The 19,455-nt window shown below is 37.1% G+C and overlaps 1 protein-coding gene across 2 annotated transcripts in view; it reads right to left on the reverse strand.

The window, feature by feature from the left end:
- Positions 1-474: 474 nt before the first annotated feature.
- The window catches only part of Gfpt1 (glutamine--fructose-6-phosphate transaminase 1), a 57,153-nt gene continuing 38,172 nt past the window's right edge, over positions 475-19,455 (reverse strand). For both annotated transcript variants that reach the window (XM_074049879.1, XM_074049878.1), the window contains 5 exons: positions 8,221-8,335; positions 7,737-7,864; positions 6,528-6,695; positions 5,976-6,137; positions 475-5,309 (listed from right to left, as the gene is read on the reverse strand). In XM_074049879.1, the coding sequence (XP_073905980.1) occupies positions 5,265-5,309; positions 5,976-6,137; positions 6,528-6,695; positions 7,737-7,864; positions 8,221-8,335 (618 nt within the window). In that variant the 3' untranslated portion in view covers positions 475-5,264. The remainder of the gene's footprint in view (positions 5,310-5,975; positions 6,138-6,527; positions 6,696-7,736; positions 7,865-8,220; positions 8,336-19,455) is intronic.

Below are 19,455 nucleotides of genomic sequence, written 5' to 3' on the forward strand. Positions count from 1 at the left end.
GAGCTGTTTATAAAAGGATCTGTAAAGGGAATCTTTGTCCTGTAATCAGGTGACTGACAGGTACTACAGACACTTTAGCTTGTCCCTCCTCCCCCCATCACTCACCTTGCCTCTCCTCCTTTCCCAACTATCAGTGCATTAAAGTTTTGATCACTGTACACCCTGGCAATTTGCTATTAGCAACAGGTTTATGGCAAAAAAAAAATTAAGTGACATGAGAAAGTGTAATATTTAGGAGTGCCATCAAAAAGAGCACAGCCTTTGTTTTAGCTGATGATCCTGGGGAAGTCAAGGTACAGACACCTGGCTTTTGATAATATTTATGCAATTATTTCTTATTTTAAAAAACAATAATGAATAAATTTTTAACATCAGAAAAGTAAAATGTTGGCTACATTCTAAGTACAGTACATTTTTTTAAAAACAATTACATACATGCATACTCTTCAAATATTGACATTATTCAAAATGAAATACTCAGAAAGTTTTTGGTAATTTATTCACAGCTCTGTATTAAGAGTCACTGGTAACAGGACATAAGGACAAAATGACCAACGGGCTCAGAAAACTAAATATTCATTTCAAAGAACACAAAACCAAGATAAAGCAAAGATGAGTCCAAAATCCTCTCCCTGTACACAAGAAGTGTAAGTTAAACAAATACCAAAAGTTTTGTTTAAGCAAAAACACATTCAACCATAGAACATTAAAAAAACTAGCAGGATCATTTCTACCTTTATTTGGAAAGCTAGGAGAGAAAGCAAGGTAACCTGGGAATTTTCTAAGATGCTTTTCATTAGCCATTATTTATGGGACATTATATAACATTTTGATTCAAGCTATTACACATAAGCTACTAGGGAAAAACTTAATGGTCTTGTTAGTTAACTATGATTTTAATTGTAACCCTGCATATTACTGGTTTGAAGCCAATACTGTTCAGTCTTATTGGTCATCATTGTCCTATATTTGAAGATATCTTTAAACTCATCAAGCTTGGAAGATACTGAAATATTAACAGTCTTAATAGTAGAAAAACTATATGTTAAAAGATCTAACCTTGAGACTCAGTAAAACAAAGTAATCTGAGATGTTTCCATGGTTAAAACAATGCCTGGTATTCTTGTACATAAAATTTACTAAACATGTGGCTATCATAAAACAAAATATCTTTACCATTCCCTTCAAAATTCTTTGGCCTTTACAAATTCACATGAATTATGAATCCTTTTTTCAACAGTTTCAATGACATTGTGCCTTTTTTTTTTTAGAAAAATCACTTAAGTTGTAACATACAATAAATAGGTAACATTAGTCTTTCTCTTTATTGCTATAGAATATCTTAACTGTAAAAAAAAATAAGAGAAAAAAACTGACCCCAAAGTTCCTAAAATGTTTGTGAAAGCAAACATTTTGGCTGTTTTTCCTTCTTTGAAGAGTAATAGAAATAAATGTCAGAGGAATGCTACCAAGGAGCCAAAACCAGGCTCCTTTCCTCCCATCGTCAGCACTAAGACAGGACAAGAGACCTGATTCAAAAGGAAAGCACAGTATCATCCAGAAACAGGCTGCATAGGAGGGAAGTTTGTGCCCACGCTCTGAACCAAAAGCCCCCTGCACAACACCTGCCCTCCCTGTGTCCCTTCCTTCTGAGCAGGACTGCTTGGTGGTTTAACATCTTTGCTTAACAATGGCTGTTGTTCCACAGAGTACCATAGATCTATGTATTGTTATAGGCTGTGACAATAGCTTACTTGGCAAATGCATTTCACTTCTATGATCATAATATGTCCCACAACTTGGACCATTATTGAAGTAAACAAATCTACTCCCTCACAGCATTTAACAACTCAGCTCAACTCCACCTGTGCACTCTCTCACCCCAGGCCTTCCAATGAATCTAGTCTTCACGAGTGATGAGTCTACCTGGAGACAAATGAACACGCCTCTAAACATGTAATTTCTATGTCTAGCACAGTGACTTTCTTGTAATAGCTATTAATAAATATCTGCTGTCATAGTTTAACAAACTAAACAGCATTAGCATTCAATTTTGTCTTTATTCCTATGGCATAGAGATAAGATAGAAAAGCTGACTCAAAAGTATCAATCATTTACTGGGCCAGGTGTTAGGTACTACACGTGTTTATGCCTAAAAAGAATGTATGAGTGAATTTAAACTTTAAATGTATTGTAAGAAAGGATATGGTGACCAGGCACAGGGGCCCTTGCCTGTAATTCCAGCTACTCAGGAGGCAAAGATTGGAAGGGTCATAGTTCAAGACCAGACCAGGCAAAAAGTGAGACCCCCCTGCATCCCAATCAATAATTGGTGATATGCGCCTGTGGTCCCAGCTACAAGGGATGTAGGTAGATGGCTGGCAGTCCAGGTTTCAGGCAATAATGTGACATCCTATCTTTAAAACAACCTAAAAGCAAAAAGGGCTAGAGGTATGGCTCAAATGCTATGCCCTGTTTTCAAACCCCAGTACTGAAGGTGGTGGTGGGGGAACTTTTTATAGAAAGAACTTTTGTAGAATTATCTTTTTTTTTTTTTTTTTAAATCGGACTTCTGCATCCTATATTACATTGGTTTTAACTGGGCATGCTCACTTATTTCATGGCTTGCCTCACTGCATTACCTTTTGTGTGTTAAGAATTTAAAGAAAAATAATTAATTTATAAGCTGGTAGTGGTGGTACATACTATAATCCCAGCACTCAAAAGGATGAGGCAAGAGGATCATGAGTTCAAGACCAGCCTGAGCTACATAAAGACCCTGTCTCAAAAAATCAAGGGCTGGGGATATAGCTCAATGGTAGAGTGCTTGCCTAGCACTGGGTTCCATCCCCAGCACCAAACACACACTCAAAGAATTTAAAATAGCTACATTTGCTAGGGGCATGGCTCAAGTTGTAGAGCACCTGCCTAGCAAGTGTGAGGCTCTGACTTCAAACCCCAGCACTGGAAAAAAAAAAAAAAAAAAAGAGAGAGAGAGACAAAAACATCACTACATCTAATAGGGAAGAGAGCATGAAGAGAGAGGGAGGAGAAATCATATTTGTTTGGAAAATGCCACTTTGTTCTTCATTTGGGTGTCAGATATTCAGCTTGGAACTCACCCTACTTGGAGTATGTGTGGAGGGGAAGGTGGATAAAGGAGTACAAAGTCACAGCCAGATAGCAGGAAAAATTCTGCCATTCTATTACAACGAAGGGTGATTACAGTCAACAATACCAAATTATGTAATTCAAAAAGCTATGAGAGGACTCTGGATGTTCTTACAAAACATGACAAATGTTTGAGGTGATGGATAACCTAAGTATCCTGAGTTGTCATTTCATAATGTATAAATGTACTGAAACACCACACTGTACCCCATTAATGATGCACAGTAACCTGTTAATAAAATAATTTTAAAAACGAAATGTTATAAACCCATACAAATCATGTGTCAAATGCTATTAAACTATACACTTACTAAAACCTGCAGACTTAAATAAAATAGTCTTAGAACAGAGTAGATAAATATAACTAAAGTAGCAACATATATGATGAAATAGTGACATTATTTTTTAAATCAGATTTCTAATCACCATCAGTCCTTCCAAATTGCCTCAAAATGTGCCTCATACACAAGTAGAATTCTGTGCTTCTTTTGCAGCAATAATTGCTATCAGGAAATCTTAACCTCATGAAGAAGTTCAAATACAAAAAAAGAGAAAAAGACTGAGCTTATTAATAATTGTATTAAATATTTTACCTGCAGAATTTAAAAATGAAAGCTTTTGAGGGAAAAGGACTTAACCAAAACATAACCACTCTCTCATATGCCCACCAAGATCTGGCCCAAAAACCTCTGTTAAGAAATTATTACTCACATTTTGGGTGTCAAACAAATACTCTATTTTAAACATTGTAGTCCAAATTGTCAAATTCCATTTCAGAAAGTAGCTCAGTATCACTTTTACATATTCTGTCTTCATTCCCAAATAAATTTCAGGGATAGAACATAGAAAATACAGAGGAAAAATACTAGGAAGAAATACTAAACTTGATGCCATCCTTCTTTAACATCAGTGGAAAGCACAGAATTTTTCTGATCCTAGCCTATCATATACATTTTCACTCAAATGATTAGTCAAAGACTTGTAAATCTTCCAACTAATTGCAAAGAGTTTCCAAACTGGCACTACAGGTATTAATTAGTTTTATGCAACAAGGTAGTTCAACTGTAGGAAATTCTTTCTTTTGACAAAGTTGAAGAGAATACTGAATAGATCATATTGATTTAATTTGATAGCAGCTGTGCTGTGATTTCAAAGAACAAGAAAAAAATGTATCATTCAACAGTTATTTAAAAAGCAAAAGACTACAAATATAAGGAAATACAAACCACTTTTAGGAGATGAGAAAACAAGGAGCAAGTTACCCAAAATCTCATTTTCAAATTTAAATCCATGTTGTCAGTTGTCCAAAATATTCAAAGTTAAAGTTTGTGCTATGAAATTGTGCAAATATGTTCTATTAAGGATTGGAGCACACCAACGCACTACTATAATATTTTCCTTCCTAAATTACCCCCATATACAGATAATAGACAAGTCTGAGAATGAAGGTTAACTGAACTTAGATATAAGTCCCACCAGGAAAAGTGTTTAGTGTATGAGTTGTATAGTTTGATTTAAAAACAAAACAGAGGGGTAGGGGTGTGGCTCAACTGGTAGAGCGCCTGCCTTGAGTTCAAACCCCAGTACTGCCAAAAAAGAAAACAAACAAACAAGCAAAAAAAAAAAGCAAACACCACAGCATCTTTTTGTTTCTATATAACTTAACAAAATCGTCAGTAGATGTCCAACAATTGCACTATATTGCCACTGGCTTCAGACATCCAATTAAATGCACTGCCCCTTCACTGGTGTGAATGAACAGAAGCATGGTAAAAACAAAAAGCAATTATTTAAAATTCAAAAACATAACAAAATCCTCCCAGATTGAAGTCAAGTACCCGGAAATTTAGTACCTCGTTCTTTAATAGCTAAAATCTTTCTGGTATGGATTCCAATACAGATTTCATTAAGCATATTTACTGGAAAAATATAAGAGGCATTTTCACAAAAATCACAAGTTGAGTGGAATAATTGTAACTGATATATAAATAAGGATTTACTAAAAAAGGCTTCCAGAGGTGGTGTTTTAAATCAAAGTTTTAAATACGAAAGGTGTCTTGTGTTGCTGACTTGTCTCAGCTTCCGGGTGCTCATTACTCCACAGTTACAGATTTGGCAAGATTCCGTGGAAAATCAACCTGTAAAAAAAAAAAAAAAAAAGCAAGACTTGAGAAATCATACTGACTGGGGAAAGGATTTTTGTTTAGAGCCTGGCTTGGTGCTATGTGCCTAAAGTCCCTCAGGAGTTTGAGGCAGGAGGACTGCATTAGCTCGGGAGTTCAAGGCCAGCCTGGGCAACATAGCAAGCCTCTATCTTAAGAAAAAAAATGTTATCTTGGAAAAAAATAAAACTGAAAAACTTAGGGGAAAGAATTCTACAGGTACTAGAATTCTACAGGGGACACTAGAAACATAAGAACAGGATATTTTGGTTGCCACAGTAATTGGGGGACCAACAACACTAAAAGCTCTGCAATGTACATTGTAGGAGAGTTCCAAGCAACAAAGAATCGCCCCGCCCAAAATGCCAACAGCTGCCCTCTTAAGAACATGCACTAAGAAAATAGGTGATTCCCCAAGGAGAGTCCCAGTCTTGGTAGTGACCTCTACAGTTCCTTCAAGTTCTATGAGTAAGAAGATACTGTGATATAACCTAAAAAATGGGCCAGGAAAAGGTAACAGGTGACAGACATAAATTTGATGGAGTTCTAAAATGCTATTGTTCAAAATTTAGGAGAAAAGTATCCGGATGAGCCCACTGGTAAAAAGCCATCACGAAGTTTCTGCAGTAATAGATCACTTACGTCATAGCCTCTCAACACAGCAAGATGGAAGGCCAGCAACTGTAAGGGGATCACACTGAGAATGCCCTGCAAGCAGTCCACTGAGTGGGGCACCTTGATCGTTCTTTTTGTGTTCTTAATGGTCTCAGTATCCTCCTTATCACAAATCACCACAGGGCGGCCCTGGGAAGAAAATCACACACATAGACACAGTCACTAGTATGCAAATGCAGGGCTAGAGCACATGAATGTGCAAGTCTGCACTGCACAGTCTCCATGCAGCCTTGCTAGTAAGACTTTTTAAAACTCACAAGCTGTGTGGTTAAGCTGGATTGATCTCATTTTGCAGAAACAGTCTTGGTTCCATCTATTGTAAGATCTATGAGCTAGGGCCCATCAAAACTCTTTGATGTCTCATTTTTATAAATTCCAAAGCAAAAGGGTTTACAGGTAAACAAGTTTTGTAAGTCACCTCTCACGCACTGGTCTATCACTTTAAGTGTAAAGTCCAAATAAGCATTAGAAACATGACTCTCTTGAGCTGCAAGGTGTGCTTACAGCAACCTGACTTACCTGACGAGCAACTACCTGCTGAAGAGCATTCTGACACTTGGCGTACGTGTGGTCTCTCGTGATGATCATGATGACAGGCATCAGTTTATCTACCAAAGCCAGGGGCCCATGCTTCAATTCACCAGCAAGGATGCCTTCAGAGTGCATGTAAGTAATTTCCTTGATTTTCTAATAAACAAAGAATCAGATGGGCATTCAGTCCATTTTTCAAAATTCCATCTGAGGTAAATACTATACAAAACATTTGATAAGTCATTGTCTATCCAGAAGTAGTAGAAGACCACTGATCTGTAAATATACCTAGCAAGTTAACAGACCGTCAGTTCTATAACACCAACAAGTATTTGGAAGGCTGAAAGTTCCACAAGGATCTCCTTAAGACTTCAGATCATCATAAAAATATTCTTATTTCTTTGTACCTGTTCTACTGACTTCACATTTAATTTCAAGTTTATTTCTTATCTAAAGAACTGTAATCATCTTTTTTCCCCCCTGTGGCAATATTGGGGTTTGAACTCAGGGCTTCATGCTTGCTACGCAAGAGTGCTACAGCTTGTGCCACACCTCCAGCCCTTCTGGTTATTTTGGAGATAGGGACTTGCTTTTTGCCCAGGCGGGCCTGGACCATGATCATTGTATTTTCTACTTCCTGTCACAGATGAGATGACAGACATGAACCACCATACCCAGCTAATTAGTTAAGATGGGGTCTCATGAACTTTTTTGCTCAGGCTGGTCTCAAATCTTGAGGCTCCCAATCTCAGTCTCTCAAGTAGCTAGTATTTCAAGCATGAGCCACTGGTGCGAGGTGAGAACCTGAATCTTTTATTCATATTTGGATAATACATAAACTTAATTACTTGCTAAACTCAAGGTATCACATTAAAACATACTCTTCTTGTTTTTCACTTCTGAATTAAGTTCTGTGGCACTCTCCCAAGGTAAACAAACCATAATTCACGAATATAGAGGCACCTTAAAAAGTTCCACCTACTTTGTTCATTCATTCTAAAAGTATCAATGGGGTTGGGGGTGTGGCTCAGTGATGCAGGGATTGCCTACCTAGAATGTGCAGTCCCTGGGTTGGATCCCCAGCATTGCAAAATAAATATAAAATAAAAAAATTAACTTAAAAGATAAAATAAAAGTATGACTATGTGCCAGGTCCATAAATTAATAGGCTGAAATGAACCTGGTGAGAAAGCTTACCAGTGCTCCTTCAAGACAAGTGGCATAATGATAGCCTCGCCCCATTATCAGGACTGACTTCTGATGATACAGTTCTGTTGCCAGTTTCTGAATTTCATCATCCATGCTCAGCACTTCCTTAATCAAGTCTGTGAAGAAACATTAGCAAAATCTATGAAAAAGGAACAATTTATTGAACAGATAAAACATTATTATATGGCTAGCAGACAACAAAAGAAGAGTATTTCTATTCTTCCGCAGTATCAGCTAGGGATTTTTTTTTTTTTAATACATGGGAACAGAAGCAGAAAGATCTTATTAATGAAGCAGCTACAAACCACAGCTTCAAGAAGAGGGGAGGGCAGGCAGAGTGGCACAAGCAGTAAGAGGGCCCACCTAGTGAGCATGAAGCCCTGAGTTCAAACCCCAGTACCACCAAAAAAAAAAAAAAAAGAGGAGAGCTTCGCCTTGGAAAACAAGTGTGTGTGATTGAGGGTCTTCATACCTGGCAGCCGTTTCAATCCAAGCATGATCTCCTTGCGCCTCTCCTGCATAGAGATCCTATCATCACACATCATAAGAGCGAACATCACAAGAGACACAAATTGGCTGGTGTAAGCCTGAAACACCACGAAAAAGCAGAATTAGCTGCAGTTGCTTTTTAAGAATTTGGAATTTTTAATTTAAAACAGATGAAAATAAGATCCCATTAGTTTTACAGTGCATACTGCTCATCTTTTAAAGCAGCATTAGCAGCAACTACATTGCATCAGTAGTGGATATACTCTCCCTATTCTTCTTTCCCACCCATGAACGAATGACTTAACCATTACTGCTCAGGTACAAAAGCGAAACTCATCTTCATGCCCTGAGTGCTCATGAGACCCTATCACCTCAAGAAAGGAAGGAAAAGAAACATGCCAAAGGAATATAAACAATAAACCTGCATGCACCTAAACAGATTAAAGCAAGCGCTGGAAGGACTCTCCTTGGGGGTATGGAGTTGGCACTGGTGTTATTGGATTTCTTTAAAATGTTCTTTGATTTTTTTGTTTTTAACCTTTGCCTACTGCCTGTTCCTCATTCTCACTTCTAAAAACAAAAAGGTTAGCTAAAAATAGGAGAAAGTTTAACAATAGGAAAAGTAAGTAGAAATTAGAATAGTCTCCAATTCTGCTAATAGGAATAAGTCCATTAATAACAGTTATTTATTACTGGCATTTATGGATACTGCCCTTTTGTTTGTACTGATTTTCTTTCTTTATATTAAGAACATTCTTAGCAGGCACAATTTTAAATGGCTTTTACTCCTAATTAATATTATGAGCACTTTCCTAAGACAGGTTCTTTCTCTCTGTCCAGTGGTGGTACTTTTCCTCCCTTTAAGCCTCACATGCCCCACCAGTTACGGGCACAAGTAATAAGACTGTCGTGACAATTAATCAAGACACATAAAGCACCCAGTCACGGCCTGACATACAGGCTCAAAATATACTAACTTTGTTGGTAGAAGCTTGAACTAAAAGACATTTTTGTTCTTATGCAATAGTACTGTGAGTATTTCAAAACCTGCAGTCATGCTTCCAAGATCATTTTCATTCTCATTAGCTACATGCAAACGGGAGATGTACATATTGTGTCACATGCTGTAAACAACCGATTTATCTTTTAAACAAATGTATACCATTTTGGCTGCTGGACAGCAACACTTCACTGCTATTTAACCATATGTGCTCCTTTTTTTTGAGGCAGTGTCTTTTCTGTTTCCCAGGCTGGTCTCAAACTTGTAGGCTAAAATGATCCTTCCATCTCAGCCTCCCAAGTAGCTGGGAATACTTGCCCAGCTACCCACATAACTTCAATCCAAAACATTAAGATTTTCCAGCTGTGTTGGCCATTTTCTCTCTGGAGAATTAATTTTGTTGTTCTTTACCTGTTTTCCAACTCAGGTTTTGGTTTATATTTTGTTTTGCAAATTATTGAAAAGGCAGTTTCCGAAAGAACTATAAATGACTAATAAATACATAAACGTTCAACACCATGTTGCAAGTCAAAACTACATTGAGATTCCATCTCACCCCAGTCAGAATGGGTATCATCAAGAAAACAAACATGCTGGGCACCGGTGGCTCACGCCTGTAATCATAGCTACTCCAGAGGCAGAGGTCAAGAGGACTGCAGTTGAAAGCCAGCCCAGGAAAATAGTTCATGAGACCCTATCTCGAAAAACCCTATCACAAAAAATTGGGCTAGAGGAGTGGCTCAAGGCGTAGGCCCTAAATTCAAGCCCCAGCACTGCAAAAAAAAAAAAGAAAAGAAAAAGAAAAAGAAAACATACAACAAATGGTAAGGATGGGAGGATGGCCCTTATACGCTGTGGGAATGTAAATTAGTGAGACACTATGAAAATCAGTACTGAGGTTCCTTAATAAAACTAAAACTAGAACTCCACATGATCCTGCCATACCATTCTTGGACATATACTGAAGATATAAGATATATAAGTCAACCTACAGCTGAGGTACCCATACATCCATGTTTACAGCAACACTATTCACAATAGCCAAAATATGAAATCAGCCTAGGTGCCAAGAAAACAGATGAATTGATAAAGAAAATATGGTATGCGTACACAATGGAGAACTGTTCAGCTACAAAGAATGGGATTATGTTGCATGTAGGAAAATGGATGGAACTGGAGCTTATCAAGTGCAGTGAAATAAGCCAGACTCATAAAGACAAACACTGCATGTTTCTCTCATATGTGGAATCTAGTCCTTAAAAATGAATGACAAGAATATAAAACAGGTTCTATTTGGGGGTGTGTACCAGCGGGAGGGGGGTAAGGTAAGGGTGAAAAGGGATGAACGAGGTCGAAGTGCTTTATATCCATGAAAATAAAAGGAAACCTGTTAAAATTACTTTTTAAATTATATTATTGTTGTACTGGGGGGTACACTGTGATTTACAAAAGTTCTTATAATATATCATAGCTGAACTCACCCCCTCCCTAAAACTACTTTTTAAAAGGGGGGAGGAAATCAAAAAAAGTAATAGAGAGGTCAAACTACATCACATGCGTGTATGGAAATATCACAATGAAACAACTAATATATGCTAATAAAAAAGAGAAAAAAAACCCAAAAGGCTTTAACATTGTGCTTCAAGTACTTTTTCTGAGCTTGAATGACATATGGTTTTATTTTTTAACTTTCATGTGGTACAGACAATCCTTCTACATTCCTAACATCCGTTAGGGCTATCAAATTGTCTTCTTAGTTCTATTGCTTTCATTGTTCCTTTTTACTTCTTTTTTTTTTCTTTTATATTTTCCTTTTTAGTCTATCTGAAAGTAATTTTAGTGTGAGGTGTTAACCTTCTGTTTTTATTTTATAAGCAGCCAACTTTCCCTCCATTTTCTACTGGCTTGTGACACTTCTTTAGAATACTGAGTTACATTATAGGCTATTGATTTTGTCCCAGAGATCATTAAATAATAATAATAATAATAATAATAATAATAATAATAACCTTCCCACCCAGCTATATGGTATTTTCATGAATTTGTGCTAGTAATCTAAAAATGTAGTTGTTTTCATCTATTCAACAAATATTTATGGAGCATCTTGTGTATTTCTTGAAGTTATTTTTACTTAGTTTTTATAGCTACTGAAAATAAAATTTTCCTCCAACACACACCCCATATCTCCCAAGTAGATATTTCAGTTCATAGACGTTTTCTGCATATGTTTTATATACAGCACTTACTAAATGCTTACTCATTCTAAGAAGTCTTTTAGCTGATACTCTTAAGCCCTACAAGTAGTCAATCATAACTAAGAAGAATTATTTCATCCTTTCCCATTATTTTACTCACTTTCTCTCACTAAAAGGGATAGAACTTCTAGGACTGATAGCAAATAGATTTCAGATACAGTCAATGCATCAGTAACTCAGTGAAACAGTGGGTTGAGAAAGATTCTAAAGCCACCTGTTTTGCTTCTGTATCACAACATTGGAGATAAAATCTTCTGAAGGTTCCAGAAGAGCAGCTAAGGCTCACAAAGATGAAGGTCCTAAAACTATCTATTTTGCAGTTGGCTTACGTTTATCTATTATTTGCCACCTTCTGTTTTATTGGGTTTTTTTTCTAACTTTCTATGTTTTTAAATCTTATTTTCTCTTTGAAAATAAAGTATTTAATGCTAGCTATGAATTTACCTCTGATTATCACTTTGGCCATACTTTTACTCTGTTTGTTCACTGTCTGTACTTTTTTCTAATATGTCTTTCTTAATGCTCTCTTATCTTTTTAACCCAACAATTATTTAGAGGGATATTTTTATGCTTTAGAAATCAGAGATTTTTACTTACATTATAATTATTAAATCACTAGGACTTCTGTGCTGCCCTCATTGTTATATATAATTTTAACATTAGGAAATTTGTAATGGGTTATTCACTGAATTTGTCTTTTTCTTTTTTTTTTTTTTTTTTGGCAGTATTGGGTTTGAACTAGTACTTGCTAGCCACGCCTCCAGCCCTACACTCAATTTCTATACTCTTCTGTAGCTCACTTCATTGGTGAGTATTTTCCTGTCATAACATGGATAATGAGACCTCTTTTATAATGAAATGACAGTCTACACTGCTCCTTATCTCCCATGTTTCCTCTGGCTGGTCTCTAACTTTCAGCAGCTCATCTGGTCCTCTACAAATACATGTCCACACACTCTTTATGTTCCAGCAACAGACTGGAATTTCTTCCCATATACCAAAGTACATTTGGAGACCCTTTTCTCAAAGTCTAATGAAAACAACTATATTCTAAATTCCAATGCCTCCCAGTCTTCTTCTTCCTACTGTACTTTACTTTTTGATAAATCAAAATGTCATAAAATATACTATAAGGCAGAAGAGACCCAGTATCTTGAAGCCCTGGGATACCACAATGGTTTCAAATCCAAACTGATCATGTAAGAATTCCAGTTGTTCCAGCATATCACCAAAAATGCTATTCTGCAAACTAGTATTTCTCCTGACCAAAAACATCTCAATGCTGTTTTTTTTAAATTAGCATCTGTTAATTGTACAAAGGGGTTTCATTGTGATCTTCCATATAATATACTCTGATCAAATTCACACCTTCTATTTCTTTCTTTCCTTTTTTAATGGTACTAGGGTTTGAACTTAGGGCCCTGTGTTTGCTGGGAAGGCACTCTATCAGTTGGGACGTGTCCCCAACCTTTTGCTTCTAAGGGCTGGCCTCAGACTGAGCCCCTCTACCTAATCCTTCTGAGAAGCTGGTATTATAGACATGCACCATAACACTCAGCCCCCTTCTATTATTTTCTTAACTGATCCTCTCCCACCTTTTTTTAAAAACAATTTTTGATGTATTTCATTATTTTACTTTCATATATACAATACATACTTAGACTGAGGGAGTGACAGAGCACAAGACCCTAAGTTCATTCCCTAGTAACACACACACACACACACACACACACACACACACACACACACACACAATACTGGAGATAAAATCTTCTGAAGGTTCCAGAAGAGCAGCTGAGGCTCACAAAGATGAAGGTCCTAAAACTATCTATTTTGCAGTTGGCTTACTTTTATCTATTATTTGCCACCTTCTGTTTTCCCACAAGTGTGGGAGTTGTGGCTCAAGTGGAAGAGCATGTGCCTAACATTTGTCAGGCTCTGGGTTCAATCCCTAGTACTGGGGGTAAAAAAAAGTTTTAAGTACAAATAATAAACTTTAACTTTAATACACTGCTATTACAGCTCAATTTCTTATTTCAATGTTCTCTCTCTCTCTCTCCCTCACTCTTCTTTCTATCTTTGATGGGAATCACAGCCAGACCACTATGCATGCCAGGCAAGTGCTCTATGACTGAGTTATACTCCCTGCCACCACATTTTTCATTTCATTTATACATACCAGGAAACCAATTATGAGAAAAATAAGCTATAGACCACATTTAGAATCTACTGAGGTTTGAAAGAATTTACCAAGAAAATGTTGACTCTGACTTTTAAACTTTGTTTTCTTTTTGTTCAGCCAAAAACAAAGTTACATGGATGTGTTTTTTTTTTTTTTAAATCAACATAAGTCAGCACTGTGGTGAAATTTTAAGCACCTGCAATAACATATAAAAACTTCTGAGCCTGCATATTTATACTCATCAGTTCCTACAGAAATATCAAATTATCTATGGTCTGATATTATGAGAAAATCAGTAATATCCCTCTAATTTCAGTGATTTTTTTTCATGCAAAGTTGGAAATTCATAAGCAGTATCAGCACTAAGCCAAGGGATCAAGATCAATGATCAATTTCTTTGATTACCTATAACATATAAACCTATATTTGCCATTCAGAAATGATCTATGGCTAAATATCCCAAAACTCATTTTAAGCAACTCCAAGCCCAGAGTGTCTTAGTCAGTTGAGAAAGTAAAATCTCTTTGAAATCCAACAAAATGAAAGCAACACTAAATTGCCATACTTACTAATAAAGCATATAGTATAAAAGGATGCTTATTTAAAAAAAAAAATACTTATTTCCATATATAAGATGTAAGCACGGGAAAAACTGGGTGAAGAATACACAGGATTTCTCAGTACTGGGGCTATGATTTGAATGAGTGTCCTCCCAAGGGTCTATGTTAAAGGCTTGGTCCCCAGGGTAGCATTATGGGCAGATCTGGGACATTTAGGACCTGGGGCCTACTGGGAGTTCCTTTGGTCACTGGGGGACATGCCACTGAAGGAGCTTGCAGGACCTCTGGCTCTTAGACAGTCTGCTGTTCCATGCGCTCCCACCATGATAATGTCACCCTTGCCCAAGGCACAAAACAATCTTGAACTGTAACCTCCAGAACTGTGAGCCAAAATAACCTTCTCCCATCAAGAATTTTATTACCATAATGTGAAGCTGAGTAATACAACTTTGCAACTTCCTATAAATCTATATTAATTGCAAAATAGATTTTTAAAAGGACTGGCAAAAAGAAACAACTACTGATATTAATAACATGAATGAACCTCAAAGACTTCATGGTAAATGAAAGAAGGAAGATACAAGACATGTATTATACAATTCCACTTATAGGAAATTTCTGGAAAAGGACATAATATAGGAAGAGACAGCAGCAGTTGCTGAGCATGGGGCTGGAAGACAGGAGTAGGAACTGACTATCAAGGACACAAAGGAATTTTGTCATGTGACTGAAGTCTTCTAAAACTGGGTGTGGTAGCAGTTGCACTGTTAAATTTACTAATATTGGCTGGGGAGGGAAGTGGCACAAACAATGCATACATATGTAAGTAAATGTAAAAATGGTAAAATAAAAGGAGAAAGAAAAAATAAATTTACTGATACTGTATACTTAAAATTGGTGAGTGTTATGGTGTAATCTAAAAAACTGTAGAAAAAGGTAAATGGTAGAATCTAGGTGGTGGGTATATGGGTGTTAATATAAAATTATTTTAACTTTTCCGTATGTATGAAAAGCATCAAAATAAAGTGACAGGGAAAATTAAAGTTTTCATAAGCTAAAGTAGTAGAAATTTTTAAGAGAGTATTTCCCTTAGTAGCTTCTGGTTCAAGAAATATTTAATAAAAATGGAATCATCCTGTGTCCCACATACACCATGGTAAAAGCCCTTGGTTCATGCTTTGCTGTGAATGAGGAACCTGGGATTCCAATCCCCCAGGTCAAAGTTGTCTGTCTGGATGCTGCTCCAAAAACCCACAGCTGCTGCTGAGGGCAGCTGTTTATTTACTCATCCACAGGAGGGAAACCCAAGCTCAAACATCCTACAAGTTTTAATTACCACATGGAGAAAACTCAAGCTTCAGTTCTCTGTAAATTATAGTGTCAAAAGTCAAGATTCCCAAGAAATAAAGACCTCACTCAGAGTTTTTACATAAGAATCAAATTTTCCACAAAATTCTCCATGAGATTCTTTACAAGGAAAAAAAAGATTCAAATGTAGTTATATAAAAGTTAACATCATTTTTCATAAGCTTTTACCTCAAAACCACAAGTTATCCAATTATCTTATGAGACAATCAGCAAAAAAGATTAGACTTAAGCAAAACAAAAAGAGCAACAGAAATTTTGAAATCATACAAAGTAGTACACTTGTGATGAAGTAAGCCTTTTGTATTTATATGACTTCCTAAGATTCCAATCTTTTTACTATTACTAAACTACTACCTAAAGTAAGGTAATCTTACTAGCCTTTAAAAAAACAAAAATACTTTTAAACTTCCTCAGCTGTAATATCTAAAAAGAAACAGATATTGTCATATAATACTCATTTAAAGTTTTTTAAAATCTCTTTTAATTACCAAATTTTATACCAAAGGTGTATTCCTCTTTAAAAACTTTAAAAGCAGTATATACGAGTTACAGGTATAGCTCAAGTGGTAGAGTGCCTGCCTAGCAAGCACAGCACTCTGAATTTAAACCACTATAACGCTAAAAAAATTTTTTTAAAAGGAAGGGAGGGAGAAAGGGAGGGAGGGAGGGAAGGAAGGAAGGAAGGAAGGAAGGAGTGCATTTTGACATATTTATAAGAAACCAGTAATGTGTAAATAAAAATTAAACTGTATGTTTTCACTTATTATTTTCTAATTCCTGACTATATGTAGTAACAGAAGGGTTGTTTTATATGTACTACTTATCCCACTGCACCTGGCAGAAAGACTGTAAGTTGTAACAGGAACAGACAGCAGAGACCTTTTCAAAGTATTTGTATTATACACCTTTAGTACTTTGAAACACTAGGATCGGGAGAGGGAGGTAACAGTCTTTTAAGACTTATTACTGAGCCGGGCACCAGTGGCTCATGCTTATAATCCTAGCTCCTCAGGAGGCAGAGATCAGAAGGATCGTGGTTAGAAGCCAGCCTGAGCAAAAAATTTATGAGACCCTATCTCCTCGAAAAACCCTTCACAAAAATAGGGCTGGTGGAGTGGCTCAAGGTGAAAGACCTGGCTTGATTCCAAGATGGCGGCTAGAGGGAGGAAGCAGAAAGCGAGCCTCCTATAGTGAAATATTGGAGAAACGCTGGAGACACACTTTGCAGGCAAAATCACCAAGAAGAGGCAAAACTTTGACCCCTCCACACCTCCAGCCGGTGCAGAGAATCTCAACTTCACGTTAAACAGAGAAACAAGGAGAGCCCCCAGGGCCACCAGTTGCCCACGCCCAGACGGCTTGGGAAAATGCGGACCAGGTGAGCTTCGCGGTACCTTGGTACTCCCAGACAAGCCTGGGCCAGAGCAGCATAGCCCCCTGGACAGACCAACCTCCACCCTGGGAAAAAAAGAGAAACTGACTAATAAGCAATAAAAACAATAAAGACACACGGGAAAGAGGGTGGGGTGCCCTGAGCGTGAAAGATTGGGGGAAGGGAATCCTTCCCGGGAATGTAAATAAATAAGCCGAGCAGGCCGGAGAGGCCCTGGCGGGCGCACCCAGCAACCACGAACAGGAAAGCTTGTGAGAGAGGCAGAGAGAGGAAAACTCCACAGGAGAGGAGGTAAGACCCACTTCCCACGTGAACTGTAAACAAACATGGCGGCTGGCAGGAGCAGCAGCACCGACCAGTAATCAGGAGCAGGAAAGCTTGTAAAAGTTGCGGTGGGAGGAAAACTGCATAGGAGAGGGGGGAAGACCTACTTCCCACATGAACTGTAAAGAAACACGCAGGCCTGAGAATGTGGGTGCAGTGTCACCTTCCCCAGTGTGCTTGGAAAGGGGAAAGCTTGTAGCAGAGGCTCACGCATAGGAGAACTCTGAGTAAACAAAGCCTGCAGGGCCAGGTGAGTGCTAAGCTCACCCCAGAGATCTGCATAAATAATGCCACCAGCTACAGCAGGCTAACAGCAGCGGGCAGGCAAGCCACAGCTGCAAATACCATTCTCAGAACTGTCTCCAGACTTTTTTTTTTTTTCTCTTTTTCTCCCTACCTTTGATGAGAGAACAACCGAATTACACCTGCATGCTGAAAAACTTACTGAAACTGTATTGCATTTGAACTTGGGACACTTGATGGGGTTTGTGTGTGTGTGTGTGTGTGTGTGTGTGTGTGTGTGTAGTTTTGCTCTACTTTATGCGTCCCCTTTGATGAGACAACTATAGAACAACATCTGAGGCACCATCTTCAGGACTGGAGACAGAGACAGACACCCAAATTATTAAGACTGAAACTTCATTACATTTAAACATGGAGGTTTTTTGGTCTTTTTTTAAATTTTCTATTTTTCATTTTATTTTATATGTATATATATATATATATATATATATATATTTCATTATATATTTCATATATATATATATATATATTTCATTTACTTATTTTTTATTTTTATTCTTATCTTTATTTTTTTTATTTTTGATTTTCAATTCTCTGTCTCTCTAATGCCTGTTCAGCTTACTGTCAATTAGTACACTAACGCTCCCTGTTTATATCTTTGAAACTTTCTTGTCTGATACCTTGTTCTGTTTTCTCCTTCTTGTCGCTTGTTTTTCCCTTTTAACTTCTTGCTTTCCATGTCTGCTTACACTTCCATTCTAAATATTACCATTGTTATTATTACAAGCTAGAAAATACTTAATTGCACACAGTGCAGGGACAGTAACACCACCAAAGACAATGATGGGAAGACAGAAAAAACAGGGAAACCAGTTTCCCCACAGCAAAAAATTAGTACAGGAACCAGAGGGGAATGAAGAAAACAGAAACTCAGATCCAGACTCCAAAAAAATGAAGATAAACTATGCCAAAGGACCCAATGAAGCTCACAAGAATAATTTAAAAGAAGACATACTACAGGTACTCAATGAGAATTTTATAGAGATGATACTGGATAGGGTCAACCAAAATGTACAGGAGACACTCAAGAAATTCCAAGACAACAAAAATAGAGAATTTGAAAAAGAAAAGAAGAAATAAAGAAAACCATAGAAGCACTGTATAAACACCAAAGTGAAACAGAGAACACGATAAATAAATAGATAAATGAACGCAAGACAAAAATAGAAAACATAAAAGAGGAAACCACCCAGGATATGGAAAACCTCAGAAAAAAGAACGAAACAGAACTGCAAAACAAAACGGAAGGCCACTCCAGCAGAATAGAACAAACAGAAAACAGAATCTCAGAACTTGAAGATGAAATGGTAATTAAAGGAAAAACTGAAGAACTATTCATTAAACAACTCAAGACCTGTGAAAAGAAAATGCAAGAAACCACTGACCCCATCAAAAGACCAAACTTGAGAATCATGGGCATCGAAGAAGGAGAAGAGGTGCAAGCGAAGGGAATGCGTAATATATTCAACAAAATAATAACGGAAAATTTCCCAAATCTACAGAAAGATTTTCCCATACAGATGCAAGAGGCCTCCAGGACACCAAACAGACCAGATCAAAATAGAACCACCCCACGACATATCATCATTAAAACAACAAGTTCAGAAACTAGGGAAAGAATATTGAAGGCTGTATGAGAGAAAAACAAATAACATACAAAGGTAAACCCATCAAAATCACAGCAGATTTCTCAACAGAAACATTAAAAGCAAGAAGAGTGTGGGGTGAGATCTTCTGGACACTGAATGAAAATAACTTCAACCCCAGGATACTTTACCCAGCAAAACTATCATTCAAAGTAGATGCAGCAATAAAAGTCTTCAATGATAAGCA

Source organism: Castor canadensis, chromosome 12 (genome assembly GCF_047511655.1).
Source record: "Castor canadensis chromosome 12, mCasCan1.hap1v2, whole genome shotgun sequence".
In the NCBI taxonomy this organism is placed as follows: domain Eukaryota; kingdom Metazoa; phylum Chordata; class Mammalia; order Rodentia; family Castoridae; genus Castor; species Castor canadensis.